At 42.3% G+C, this 15,337-nt stretch overlaps 1 protein-coding gene across 1 annotated transcript; it reads right to left on the minus strand.

The window, feature by feature from the left end:
- Nucleotides 1-1,260: 1,260 nt before the first annotated feature.
- scpp7 (secretory calcium-binding phosphoprotein 7) lies at nt 1,261-3,467 on the minus strand. Its single transcript, XM_080837761.1, has 9 exons — nt 3,435-3,467; nt 3,206-3,270; nt 2,869-2,913; nt 2,687-2,731; nt 2,529-2,573; nt 2,345-2,398; nt 2,094-2,186; nt 1,658-1,696; nt 1,261-1,459 (listed from the first exon to the last, which is right to left on the minus strand). The coding sequence occupies exons 2-8, from the start codon at nt 3,266-3,268 to the stop codon at nt 1,661-1,663; spliced, it is 381 nt and encodes a 126-aa protein (XP_080693887.1). The 5' UTR covers nt 3,269-3,270; nt 3,435-3,467; the 3' UTR covers nt 1,261-1,459; nt 1,658-1,660.
- Nucleotides 3,468-15,337: the final 11,870 nt, after the last annotated feature.

Consider the following 15,337-nt stretch of genomic DNA (forward strand, 5'->3'; position numbering starts at 1 on the left):
TCCTTCAGTAAGTGCCTGTTGGTGAAAAACATGGTAACAGTTTTTTCTAGGTTTAAGGTGAGGCATGAGTTTTGTAACCAGAGAGCAACCTTTTGCATTGCTTATGTTCATTTTTTGGCAACCTCTGTAGCGCTCTTACCATGAGTATGACAATGTTGTCGGCATAGATTATTATGCTGACATCATCACAAATGGAAGGCAGGTCATTTATATATACTGTATGCTAAAAAGTAATGGCCCCAAGATTGATCCTTGTGGTACACCGAGTGTCCATGCTTTAGATGGGGAAAGTGTATTGTTTATACAAACACTCTGGTGAAGGTATGATTTGATCCAGTTTTGGGTGTGTGACGAATGATTGTAATTACTGGTTTTAATGTCCTCAAGAAGGTAGCAGCAGGCCGTCTCGGTGGAATGTTTTTTTCTTGAATCCAAACTGCAGAGGATGTAAAAGTGCCTTGGATTCAAGATGGGCAATGAGTTGTTCCGCCACTGCCTTTTCCATGACCTTTGAGGCTGCTAGGAGTATACTAATGGGGCGATAGTTACTGACCTCCTTAGCATCACCAGATGTATGGACTGTGTGTGAGAGAGAGACAGAGAGAGACAGAGAGGAGAGAGAGAGTGTGCGTGTGTGTGTGGGTGTGGGTGTGTGTGTGTGTGTGTGTGTGTGTGTGTGTGTGTGTGTGTGTGTGTGTGTTTGTGTGTGTGTATGTGTGTGTGTGTGTGTGTGTGTGTGTGTGTGTGTGTGTGTGTGTGTGTGTGTGTGTGTGTGTGTGTGTGTGTGTGTGTGTGTGTGTGTGTGTGTGTATGCACAAACACCTCAAGTATAACTGTAATTGTTTTAACTGATAAGCAGTAATTTGTGGAAAGTACCTTTAAACAAAAAGCAAAGAACAGTCACATGCCATATTAAAATGTTTTCATATTTTATCAAATAAAATGTTTAACACACTTCTTATCATTAAAAGCATTTTCAGGTTCCTCAAGTATCCTCTGTATCAACATCACTGTGCTCTTTGTTTGCTTTCTTGATGTAGTTAATTGAAATACAGATGCTGTTGCTAAATCTTTCACTCCATTCTTTCCATTGTCTGAGATATTATTCCACCACTTTTCTTGATTCATTAACCGCTTCCTATTGCAGTCAAAGAAAGACATTTCTGCTCATGAATAAATAAAGACACAAATTCAGTATGTGTGACAGAAACTAAGATTTATTGCATCATTTATTTTATAAAACAAACTGCTGTAAAAAAAAACGAAACGAGTAAACGAAAGAGCTTAATGACTTCCAGTGGGAATGAGGAAGCCAGGGCTGTAGCACCACATTATGGCACATCCACAGCAGAGCTGTGGGTGCATAGCATTATCAGGCTGGGAAAGAAGAAGCAGTTTTCAGGTCACATCTTTGTTCCAGGTCTTGGCACCAGAGTTAAGGAGTTGGCTGGGTAAGCATCTGAAAATGAAATAATTTAAAACAACTTACTGAAAACCTTGCCCAAAATGAATTAAGTACTTAATCTGATGTCTGTATAGGTCTAGATATTTTTTATATAGCAACCATTTCAATTACTTGTTCTGAAATATTTTCATAGGTATAACTCTTTGCAAGTATTGTATGATGCTAAATTATATAGTGGATGGATGTTCTTACAGTTTAATCATCCTCTTCCTCGTCATCACTGACAGGAGCCTGAAAGCATACACACACACACACACACACACACACACACACACACACACACACACACACACACACACACATCCATGCGCACACACACACACACACACGAATATGAAACACAAGTGAATTAGCACAACATTTCATTTTTAATGACATCATTTTCGCCGTCCTTTGGCTCCTTATCCAATGACTAACGCTGAACACCAGCGCCACCAGAGGGAAACAGTGGACAGTGGCCTAATGTCAAGCCTGAAGGCTAAAGACAACCGACCCTAGCTGTCTAGCAACCTAATGCAGTTCTGCAGTTCAGGTATACACTTACAGTTCCAAGTCAGCAACATCTTTCACACCGTTTCTTGAAGTGTTAAATATTAATTGCGTATCTAATAAGTACAGGTGAACTCACGGCAGGGGCAGCAGGGGCAGCAGGGGCGGCAGCGACAACAGGGACAACAGGGACAACAGGGGCAGCAGGAGGGGCAGCAGGCAAGGGGTAGAACTGGGGGAGACCAAAGAGATGAAGAGATGTTAATCAATAAACACCTCCGAATAGTTAAAATAATAAAAATAATGATAATAATAATAATAATAATTATTATTATTATTATTAATAATAAAATGAAATGAGGAGACACATAACCAGTATCAAACACTCACAATCTCAACACTCTCTCTGCCAGCAGGCTGGGGGATGGACTGCTTCACGAGGACCTAAGACAGGAGACACACATGGAGCAGACTGAGCACACAAGTGTGACATGTGCTGCGACGGGGTTTGGCAGTTGATCACCCTCAAGTGTGGTCGTGACTTTGAGTGGCTGTGTGGTGCTTTGGAACTCACCTGGGGACCACCAGCACCTTGTGCAGCACTCAAAGCTTTCAGGATCTGTAAGAATCATGAACTGTATGAGTACAGTGCTGACTGCCAACTGAGGTTGAACAAATATCTAGTAAATATGTGCAGTTCAAGACAGAGAATGATAACATATAAGTGCTCACCGCCTGCAGAGAGGCGCCAGATACAGGGGCAGCTACACCAGCAACCTGTCAAGATAACACATTTCTCTCTTTAAATCAGTCGTATGTCTGAATAAACTTCTCAATGTTTCACATACAGTCGTCACACTGAAAATATGGTTTGTTTTGTATGTATTATACATCAGTTTCCATAGTTCACTAACCCCTGGAGTTTGCTTAATCTCCACCTCGATGTAGGGTGCAAATTGCTGCAAAGAAATAGAAATTACACAATAACTTAAACAGGAATAACAATGCTGAGGTGAGTCCATGGAGTCCTTAGAACAAAGCTAATGTAATTTCCTAATGCAACTCCTGTGGTTTAATATTCCCCACACAGAGCAATTCTGGTCCCAGTTATGTTCCCACAACTTAAACATTCTGTAAGGTGTGTCATGAGCTGTGTCCTGTCTCTAATGCATGTGGTGACCATGACATAAACAGACATTATAATGCTACGGTGGGTCATGAGCTGTGTCCAGTCTCATGAGATCTACTTACAGGTGCACAGATTGCCAACCCCACCATGCAGGCAAGAACAATGATGGCTTTCATGTTGCACATAGCTGCAATGAATTCAGAAGGTTGACACTTTAGTTACTTTATCTCGTATTGGAATGTTTAAATTACTGTCTTTTCTGCCTGTGGTACACTCTGTTAGCAAAGCTAATTCGTCCTCTGAAAGATGTTGAATATTTCTAAAAAAAAGTTTCAGTAAGTGCAATCTTACCTTTTGTTTGGTATGACCAAGTGAATGCAAGAAGTGTGTGAGCTGACTGAATTGGTTCTGGGGAAGATCGCTCCCTATTTATTTGATTTGCAAACAAAAGGGCATCAATTTTTGACAGGTGTTGGACACCAGCCAAATTCAGCTTCCATTTAGTAAAAAAAGCCCTTCGACAGCTATTGTATATCTTGTACATCTCCAAAGAGCACTTTGGCTCTCAGCATAATTATAGACAGCTGCTCAGGCAGACATGTGCTGCGATTGAGCAAGCATATGACATGCAAATGTCATAAATCATCGGCTGAGAGGTAACTGGGGTCAATAACGAAACATCCTCTTTACATTCCTTGTATTTCAGAAAAAAGGCAGTTCTAGACACTGCATGTGTAAGAATAATAAACACATGAATGTACTGTGGGTGAGTATGAACTAGCTTTAAGTTCACATTTTATTGATGAAATTTGAGAAGGTCATGTGTTCTAGTTTCTCAGATACAAATTGCATTAAGACAACATGGAGTGTAACCTATTTGAAATGCTCCAGAGATCATACATAAACATTTAAAGGTGTAATTTGGGGACCTCAATGTCATCTGTTTCCAGTCAAATATAGAATGCAGAATGTGTTGAAAGTATTTGAACATACATACATGTCTCTTTCTAAGGAATGTGACATGAAGATAAGTCACCAACCACCACCCAAGTGGGATGGAAAATGCCTAACATACAGTATAGGCAGTTGCATGGTGGTCTAAGGCATTGTGTGTGGTGTCAAGGGTGTGTATATAGTATGACCCCAACATGTACGTCAAAGTAAAAATTCATGGATTTTTTTTCCCTTCTACAACATTACATTGACTTTATATTGCATGCAATGCTCAGACAGCAAGACATTTTCAGAAACTTTGAAACTAAATTATTGAAACACTTAAAAAAAAAAAACTAATTTTAAAGATGTGCACACACATGTTGCATCAGGAAGGTAAGTTCAGTGATTTGTATGATACAAGTAGTAAGTGAACTGGTCAGCACTCAGGGAGCACACATTCTGATACAGTGTCTACAATACTGTACTGTCAGGCAGTATGTCACGATAGTACCCCAGCATAGCCTTTTATCTGATCAATGTTTAATACAGTTTACACACACTTCAATGGACATTCAGTACATTGGTCCATTGTGCAGGAATGCTAAGGATAAAAGGCCTTGTCTGTTCCCATGGTGTCCTGGATCCATAGAGCCTCATCTGCGGGAGCATCTGATTAGAGCACGTCTGCAGGATGTGTCGCCAAGCCCACGTTTGCGTCGCTGGGCTGGAGGCTGGTGGCGGGCGGCTGCACACCTGTTATCTCACCAGTGGCCTGAGGCTTCACCAGGCCCGCCAGCGGGATGTCATGGCTAGGGATGGGCCCCCCTGCGGGCACCTCCAACGGCACAAACCCTGGATCACTGACCATGATGGGGGGCAGAAAAGGGCCCAGAGGCATCACAGGGTTGACTGGCATGACTGGGTTGAGAGGCTGTGTAGCAGGGATGGCAAATGGAGGTTGGACCTCAAAGGCCCCCATTCTGGCCACCTTTAGGCAAGGATAGGAGGGTTAGCGTAGGATAGACAATCTGTCGTTCAGCCAGTTGTCAGCATCCTGCAGTCTATAGCTGGATATTTGAATTGCACTTACTTGGAGTTCCTCAGAACTTAGACCACCAGATGTTCCAACCTATAGAAAGGAAACAGTCTCATGTGTTAGCTAGTGGCAAGATAAGCTAATTGATTCCCTGTGACCTGTCCCTTTGCTGCTGCAGGTGTACCTTTAAAACGTTAATTATTTAATGTAAATTACCTACCAATAGTGGAACGTCAACATGCTGTAGGATCTAAGGAGAAGAGAAGAAAAATCTCTTTTGTTTATCTAGAGTCTGTTGTTATAGGCAAACTTCTAGTTGAATTGCGGATTACAGATGACAGCAAAATCATATCTGTACCGTTATTTTGTGTTATGACAGCTAATCAGCTTAATAGTGTGTCATTTTCAGGCAAGGCCTGACATTTTCATCCTGAAGGGCCAAATTACCCAGGTTTAGTTTACTGACGCTGACAAAATAATTCAGTGCTGCCACTTCACCATAATTATCGGGCTGAGAAGAAGACGATCTGAAAAACACACACCCTGTCACCCCTCTCCAGACTACAAGTGAACTGAACCTGCACAATGGAAGAGTTGAAGACACCACTCCAGGGATACCTGTGGTCTCTGCTGCTGGTCCTGCTGCTGCTGCTGCTGCTGCTGTGGAAGCCCAGGGTTCCCTGGCTGGGCAGGCTGGAAAGCCGGGGACGCTGGCACCGGATGTCCTGGGAACATAACTGGGACCAGTATTCCTCCGTGGGGGGGATACTAAACCACAAGAATTATAAAAATGACATTAGCTTTGTTCTAAGGACTCCATGGACTCATTATCAGACAGTTTTAAAGAAAGCTTTTGCTCGGTTTATAGTCTTCATGTGTTGTGACCCAGGTTAACCAGAATACTGGAGGTCGGTGAGTTCATTATTAAAATGTGCTGACATTCGTGATCAAAACGTATATCTGTGTATTGATATAGTGTTTTAATATTGCATCAATATATCACCTTTTCTTTAAAGTACAGGTTAATAGTGTTTCAACAGGTTCATTGTCTGGTTTCCTAGCCCACCACATATTCACCTTTTGTGAGGAGCCAACCAGACATTATGATCCCCTACTTGCTAAATATTTTGATAATACATTGTACATCAAGTGAAATGGCTCCAAGCCAAAACCTGAGCTCAAATGCTGGAGGGCTGCATAGCTCAAGTTAATTAAAGTTGAAAAAAAAGGATTTTGGATGGGAACCAATTTATGCAGGTCTTGTCTTGAAAGAGGCAGTGATCCGCTGTGTGGTGTACACTACAACTCCACCTAGACCTAATTTTCCGATAAAAGCTCTCTCACGTATTACTCCCAATGGTGACAAACACGGGGGAAATCTATGTGAGACATGGCCACAAGAGCTACATTCTGAAAAACAATTCAAAGGAACTCCAGGACAATATTCTGTTCCATGGTAACATGGCGTTGCTGACAGTCACACTGATTACATTCACGTCCATTGGAATTCATAAATAGCCTTCAAAACCAAACACCTTAGTTGTCTTTTCATGTTTTCTTCTATTTTATAGATTGCACAGGCAGTATGGGCATGCAGGTGGTGACATCATCTAGTCATTACCTGTGGAAAGTGCTCAGGATGAATTTGTGGCTGTGCTCCTGCCATGCTCGGATAGAAGACCAGGAACAGTGGCTGCCCCCCAGGCAGTGGGATCAGGGGGCCTTGTTGTGGCCCAGCCTGTGGGAATACAGGGGGTTGGAACCCAGCTTGGAGAAAGACATGGGGTTGAAACCCAGCCTGTGGGAAGACAGGGGGTTGAAACCCAGTTTGTGGGAAGACAGGGGGTTGAAACCCAGTTTGTGGGAAGACAGGGGGTTGAAACCCAGTTTGTGGGAAGACTGGTCTGAGCTGGATTGGGGGCAGCGGCTGGTTGGGGTTTGTCTGGAGTTCAGGGTTGGGTTCAGGTTGAGTGGGAGTAGGAGACTCAGGCTGAGGCAGCTTCACATCGGGCATCATCTGCAGACGGACCCCAGGCTCATACGTTTGGGTTGCTGGTCCTCCCGTGGGAAAGCCTCCTATTTGCTCCGGCGAAGTAGTGTGTGCTTCTAGCTGGAGGTGCATAAAGCACACATTACCTTCAATGATTGCTTTGGTGATTAAATTGTTTCAGTAGTAAGCAATCATGGGACAACTTTAGTGCTGTGAGCAACAGCATAATTGGAGAGCAGTTGAGAAAAACTCACCGGAGCACATGATACTGCGGACCACAGCCCACAAAGAGCAAACAAAATCAGTCCTTTCATGGTGGAGCCTAAAGACCCAATCCTGCAACCCAACTGCAATGTTAATGCAATTTATTTGAACAGCTAATATTGATGACAAAAGAAATTGCATTACCTGAGTCAGTGGATAGCCTCTTTCGCAGCGAAACACAGATAATGTGCGTTTATCGTGGCTGTGTGCTCAGTTGAGAAATGGCTGGACAGAGTGCCACCTTTAAAAGCTATGCCCCACCACATTAGCCAATCACAGTGTGAGAACAGGTATCTATGAGGACTGACCACACACCACAGCCACAATACATTAAATTCCATTTTATGCATACTCCAGACATGACTCCTTGTCTGAAAGGGCACAGCACACCATTTTTTCTTGAGAACTTTGAGACAGGTTTCTCACTGTGGTCTTGGAACCACCTCTGAGGCTTATGGATAACATTGAGTAATAAGAAAAGTATGACCCACACAGGTAAACATTTTTTTTAAAGACATACAAGGTTAGCTAAATATTGTTTTTTTCAGTATTCCAACCTCAGTTCAGATCAAATGTGTGTGCCAACAATTGGTAAATGCACAAATATGTCAAAGGAGCCAACTTTCCCCCTGAACATCCTGTCATCTCTGCCCCGGCAGCATGTTATGTCATGTTCTGTCAAATCCCATTCTGTCAGGCCACACTGTGGTAACTGTCATGTCAGCTACAATTCCATTTTCCAAAAGAGAAAGAGAGAGAGGGGGGGGGGGGGGGGGGGGTTCTGTATACAATCCTCTAATGTGGCATTACAAATTAAACAGTGACAGTGGCAGTGACAGGTATATTCAGTTTGATCAGTCATAATTCAATTCAATTCAATTCAATTCAATTATATTTATACAGTGCCAAAAACAACTGAACTGGTCTCACAGCGCTTCGCAGAGCCCAGAGTCTGAATTAATTTATATTTTGCATTCTAATTTCAATGTTATAACAATGTATGTATCCCCAACTACTTGCACCAGCACACTGACACCATGGATAGGTAAATTATCAGAGTCCCTACTACAAATCACATCAAACATCAAATCAAATAGGTTCTTCGTTTACAGGTCAGATCAGTGCATAGTTGTAGTCTGTGTTGCCTGTTATGTTGTCTAACTATCCTTGCTGTCTAGCCCTCCTGTTATCTAACTGTCCTTGCTGTCTAGCCCTCCTACTGTCTAACTGTCCTTGCTGTTTAGCCCTCCTACTGTCTAACTCTCTTTGCTGTCTAGCCCTCCTGCTGTGTATTCCTTCATGATGCAACCACTAAAGCTCTTTGATGGTTGAGTTGTGATCAATCAGTGTGAAGATTAAAGATAAATGACATAGGCAAGTCAAAGGATCAGCCTTCAGCTATCACTCAGGAATCTTCTGCATGAACAGGCCAAGACATGTTAGGAGGCCCAGATCTCAGAGTACTGGGGACACCACGATGTCTTTTCCCAACTGTAAAGTCCAATTCAATTATTTGCTGATTATTTATTTTCAAATAGTATACTTAAGAACGAGTCATTTTTCTGCAAGGGTAAACATACTTTGTATCATTTCAATTCAAGGAGGTGGCCCTAGCATGCTTGCGCACAGACTTGAACACAAACACTTGTAAAGGTGCCACACCTAAACTGGCTGGCACTTGCCATGTTGTAATTGTCTGTCTTGGCATGGCTTGGTAGTCTCTCGGCACTGCCAGTGAGTTCATTCCTCACCCATGATAATCTAGGCGTGTTATCACTCAGTGCCACAGGGCCCTTATCCTGTCCACAGAGGCTCAAGCTCCACTGACCTGCCCATGGGCAGCTCATTTCATTCTCCACCACCTGTGACTCAGCCCTGGCAGCCCAGCTCGACAGCTCTGCCCACTGCCCGGTTATGGAAGGTCAGGCAGAGCCGCACATGACATATGTTCCTGCACCTAGCGCAGTATTGTGCTATTGAATACTTTTGTGTTATTGCCTATACTTTCTCTGGAACAACTTAATTAAGCAGCTTGTAAAAAAGGTCGTAGCTTAGAACTAATGCAGATTGAGAAAGATTCTTAACCTGGGAAGCCTGTACCATTGAAGAACATGACCTAAATTATATTACTGTAGCTATGATGCATCCTAGTAAATAACTCACTCAGTATGTATTCAAAGCCCCCCAGGAGAGTTATGCATCCAACTTTATTTGGCCTAAGTATAAACAATCAATGTTGTTCAAAAACTGTGGAGAATTTGTGTCAGTGAAAAATATGTAGCTCAGATAAAAGTTTGCTGATTATTTCCTGATCAACTACTGCCAGTTTGTGTAGTTTTGCTAAATGGATGACTAGGCTTAAATATTGGAGCTGAAATATCAGATGGCGATCAATCATGCATATAACTTAGAATAACATATCATGTTTGTTTAGCAGTGATGCCAAATTGACAGATTTCCAGGGAGATTAAAAGGAGTGCATCGCCACTGGATGGTTGAGTCTGGCTGGAAGTGCCTAGCCATTATCCCCTCTGGCAGTGGTGGAGGCAGGGGCAGTCGTGGTGGTGGTGGGAGCCGGCGCTGGAGCAGGGGGTGGGGCTGGCAGAGGCAGCAGCCAAGGAAGGAGAGACCAGATGGGGAACGGGAGATGGGGTGGAACTGGTCTCACAGGATACAATGGCCTCCGGAACACGTAGAACCTCTGCCATACATTCAGAAGAATAATGAAGTTTACCAGTATTGCGCTTAGAGTGTGAAGTACAGTTGACTGCCCACCGCTTAAAAAATAAGTACACAGAAATGTGTGTTTAGGCTCTGGGCTCTGTTAAGCGCCTAGAGGCAATTGTATTGTTATGGCGCTATACAAATAACATTTAATTTAATTGTTCAAGTCTGAGAGGAAGTGTTTAGAGTCCGGATACTGTTACACATACACCTCATCACAGCTCACCTCATCGCTCGCTGAGGAACTCCAGCGGTAAGGCCGACCACAGCTCTGTGGAGGACACACAATGTTTGAGACATTATTTGCTGTCTACATTGTGACTGCGTTAAGTCTTATTAGAAAGGAGAATTCACTAAATGTCTATAGTTGCTCTGTCCTTCAGTGACTGCTACAAACACAGGGATTTTAAATCTGTAATCAATTAATGTATCCATTATACTATCAGTTATTACAGTGTCACAGAAATATTACACCGATTGAGAAATGTGAGACATATTTCGCAGTCCATGACTCAAAACTAGTATTTACTTACATAACTGAGCAATTAGTCTACTCTCTTGATGAAGGCATTGTAATTATAATCACTTACAGCTGGAGGGAACATAACTCCAAGCGCAAGAACCACTGCCAAATATCTCATCCTGTCACAACTGGAAGAAAACAAGTCAGCAAGTTATCACTTTTTCCATGCCAGTCATCATCCTCACAGATGGATCTGTTTAATAACACATTTTATGTTCTCATAAAAATCATACAGAGACATTGATTCGGCTGGCATTCACTGTACCTGTTCAAGTGTGGCAGTCATCATCATCTCACATTCAGGGTCACAGCCACTGTGTTACAGTTCTGTTCCAGCAGTACTACCCACTGACCAAAAATGAGTTGCAAAATGCCACGATTTACATCACTTGCCATGAACTCACTCCACCTGCAGCTGTAATGTGCAGCCACTAGGGGACGCTATAGTTATTTCTGGGACCGCCCTTTTTATTTGTTGTAATTGGGTGTTAAAACCTGATAATAGTTACAATAGGTTTATTTTAGTGACTATGACTGTGACTTATAATCATATATCATTAATGTAAATCTTAAATAATGTATCATTAATTTAGATTATACTGTCAATAATAATCCATAATCCATCTGATACCTGCTTTAGAAAATAAAACATAATACTATTCTTAAAGCACACTGTTAGACATATACATAAGCAATGGTATTTTAACAAGAAGAACAATCTGTTTGAGAGTTTAAAACCATCACTTACTTTTTGTGAAAGGAGCACGTTGGCATAATTTCCATCATACTAAATAATAGATGCATTACTCTGACTGAGAGTATTCCATCTTCACATTAGTTCAGAAGGAGTGAAGTCTATATAAACTTATCAGGTGTGAATCACTGTTCTCTCAAAGCATTGTCTTTCAACACCTCGACACTTCTTACCACTCAGCTCTACGGCCTACTGCATTTCATCCACTGAATTTCAAATTGCGTGTGTTATGACAACAGCAGGATTAGACTCTTTAGAAATGCATATTCATATGCAACTATGATTTGTCTGTCTGTAATAGTGAGTAGCTAATGCATGTTTGTCAGTGTGGGTATGTGTGTGTGTGTGTGTGTGTGTGTGTGTGTGTGTGTGTGTGTGTGTGTGTGTGTGTGTGTGTGTGTGTGTGTGTGTGTGTGTGTGTGTGTGGGCAGGGGGGCATCTTGCAGATATTGCAAGACAATCTGCAAGTGAGGGGAAGAATCAGGGTTTTGTTTGGCTAAACTTGTCTCCTCAGACATGACAACATGACACAAAGAGCTTTTCCCAATATCCTGCCCCTAACCTCATGGACAGTCTTAGGTGCGACCCACTGTTGACTGTTACCAAACAGCCACCACCCTCTTTCTCAATAAGACCAAGGGAGGCATATTGCCACATTGTTTGTGATGGCAGTTCAGCAAGAGTTGTACACATGGCACGGCAATGCCATGACAATGCTGTAAGCACTTTAACGTACGGCGGATCTTCATTGGAATTCAGCATAAGAATTGTTGTACTTTGATATCTTCTACAATAATTTAATATATAAAATAAAAACATCAAAATACGATCATGGAGATTATGTTTTTTTTTTGCTGTATTTCCTACCCTTAATTGACTTATTATCAGTATGGAGTGTCACAGTATAAAAAAAATCTGCTGCACAATCATGAACAGTACAGTAGCGCTTTCTGTAGGATATTTGAATAGCATAGCAATACTGTAACACATGCATAGCATTAAGTTCTACAGTTAATGGGTCATTTATGTTAGTTAACAAAGCCCACCAAATTAAATGTTACATAAATATAAGCTTGTTACCAACTAGACGTAACGCAAAGTGTTACAAAATATGACCGCCGAACTGTTCAGTAGGTTTTAACACAGAACGAGTCATGGTTGTCAGTGTGTTTGTGTGTTTTTATGTGTTTTGTGTATGTACATTGGTTTGTGTTTCATTTTTATGTATTAAAGGAATTTTTTGTGATAGATTTGGATGATTTGGTAAGGTAATGTTTTGTGTACTACTCTTTTGTGGATTTTTTGGTATATTTTTCTTTTGTAATGTAGTTTGTTAAAACAGGTCACATAAAGAGGTGTGGAAACAAAGTGAAGTTTCCAACCACCAACAGGTGGCGCTATAGGTGATATCAGTCAGGCATATGTACAGGCATATGTACGGGTTCGGGTCAGCGTCCACCCTAAGACATTTTCTCTGGATCAAACAATGTTCGCAAGAGTTATAAGAGACTTTGTGTTTTGTGGCAAGCACTAACAAGTTGGCAAAGTTTGAGGGTCTGCCACGCCCACACCTTCCGACTAATAAAAAATCCAATATAACTTTTAGTCTCCCATGGCTGGACCACATTTCAAGGCGTTACCATTAAATCTGTCGGAGGAGTTCGATCAGATGCGAGGTGTGCAAACGCCGTCAAAACGCATCTTCCACTCAAAATGGCCGACTTCCTGTGGACCTGCAACCATGGCGTCAAGAGACTTTTTGGTGCGTCCAAGCATGATGAAGACGTGTACCAAATTCCGTCAAGCTACGCCAAAATAACCCCAATGCGCAGGGTTTTTTGCAATGTTCTAGGGGGCGCTAGAGAGCCATTTTGCTCCATCCATGGACAAAAACTCTACCAAAGATGGACGGTTACATGCTTGATGTCCCTGGCAAATTTGGTAATTTTCCGAGCACTTTGACATATATTCGATTAAAACACCTAATTTTTGCTTTTTAATTTTTAACTAGGTGGCGCTATACATGTAATGACTGGTTATGGTATGGGTTGACATGGCCCCTTAACACAAACATACAAGAACAATTTGGCCCTCCAAGGCCCTACGGTTCTCGGGATATTCGAAGAAAACTGTGTCGCGCCACCTACAGGCCAGTTGGTGTACAACCATATAAATCAATTTATTACACGGCTCTTCTTAATGCTGTAGAATGCTACATTCACTTGAATGGGGCTTCCCAACGTTCTGTGGTCCGTTATAAACCGATAGCGGACCGTTGCTATGCAATAATTACCGCTGTCAAGGAAAGTGGCCTTTTTGCCTCTGATTCACGTCTTTCTTAGCACTCCGCAAGTATATCCGGTAACTTATCAATGGAGTTTCAGCGGAAGGTTGAGCAGCTGTGTTCTAAAGAATGTTTGTTATATGTTTGAAGTTCAACGTCTTTGACGAACTATTTCTCTGCTTTCTCCGCTTTTTAATACTAATGGTAACAAATACATTGTAAAGAAAACACACTGTGTGAAGTTATTTTTTCGTGTTGGCAAGTAGCCGTATAATAAGCGGGATAATGTATAGAACGCCGGTCATTGTCGGCTTCGCGTCGGGGTGCTGTTCGCCCTGTCGGGGCTTATTTTTCCGACAATGACCGGCGTTCTATACATTATCCCTTACTTATTGCATGCCCCCCCGTGAACGGAATTCCACGAAACTTAACGTGCAGTCAGAAGGTGTCATAATGATCCCACACCTCCGATTTCATGCAGTTCTGACCTTGTCAACTTACAATTAAAATGTTTTACAACACTCCATTTTTGCTTTTTCATTTGTATACATCAAATAAGTGGTAGTGGAATGGCTATACATCAAATAAGTGGTAGTGGAATGGCTGACGTGGCCTCTTAAGACCAACATACAAAAAAAATGTGGTCCTCCTAAGCCCTACGGTTTTCGACTTATTCACAGAAAACTGAATCGCCCCACCCTCTTTAAAAGGGGTCCAGTCCGACGTGGGTGCAACGGATCAAAACGAAAATCAATGGTTCCTCGCTGATCTAGTGGGGCTACATGCCCACCAAATTTCGTGCACCACGGTGTTTCAGTGTCCCGGAAATCGTTGACCCAAAATCGGCAAACAGAAAAAATAAATAAAAAAAAAACAGAAAAAAAACTCTGACTAAACCTATATGTCGCGCGGCGGTCATAATAATACCCTATCATTTGATACCCTATCATTTGTATCATACATTGATAATGATTATGACGTGTTTCTAAAATGTAAATTCAGAAAATTCCAAACACATACTTTCTCATTTTGAAACACAGGGACCTGTTTGTGTAACTGAAAGGGACTGGTAGTATTTATTGAAGGATGAGCTTCGCATTCCTGTTGACTTGGCATAGGGCACATCAATGCTATTGTGCCATAGTGCCTTAATGTGTATGAGTGTGTTTGCCCACTCCGTGGTGCATGGTGCAGTGGGGTGTCTGGCTTCAGTAGAGGTAGTGGCCGATTGTAGACTCATCCTCAGCAGCTGCAGGAGGTATGAGCGCTTCCACAGAACACAAGATGGAACCTAGGCAGGATAGGTCTGTCTGCGCAGACAGAACCCAGACAGGATAGGTCTGTCTGCGCAGACAGAACCCAGACAGGATAGGCCTGTCTGCGCAGATGGAAACCAGGCAGAATAGGACTGTCTGCGCAAATGGAAACCTGGCAGAAAAGGACTGTCTGCGCAGATGGAAACGTGACCACCCATCTCAAGGAGCTCTTTGCTGTGGCTATTGCTTGCATGATGAATTGGATGTACCTGGGCTTGATCTGGGGACAAATCAGCCAGCCTGCTCTGAGGGCCAAATTCCAAGTGGTCATTTCAGTATCTGCAGTCGCCTGAGGGTTAACTTCATGCTGCCATTTTACCAAAGCAGTTTCAGGTGATTGGTCATGCATTTATTTTATTCAGGCAACCTACAGAGGAGGGAAGAGTCCCAGTAAAACAACGACTACAATAGTTTGAACTAGTTTTGC

Source organism: Sprattus sprattus, assembly GCF_963457725.1.
Source record: "Sprattus sprattus genome assembly, chromosome: 4".
NCBI classification, from domain to species: Eukaryota; Metazoa; Chordata; class Actinopteri; order Clupeiformes; family Clupeidae; genus Sprattus; species Sprattus sprattus.

Excerpts from the sequence above, each read along its gene's own strand:
- scpp7 (XM_080837761.1), bottom strand. The coding sequence starts at position 3,268 with ATGTGCAACATGAAAGCCATCATTGTTCTTGCCTGCATGGTGGGGTTG. Across the intron at positions 2,914-3,205 it reads GGTTGGCAATCTGTGCACCT|CAATTTGCACCCTACATCGA; the intron begins GTAAGTAGATCT and ends ATTTCTTTGCAG. Across the intron at positions 2,399-2,528 it reads AAGGTGCTGGTGGTCCCCAG|GTCCTCGTGAAGCAGTCCAT; the intron begins GTGAGTTCCAAA and ends CTCCTGTCTTAG.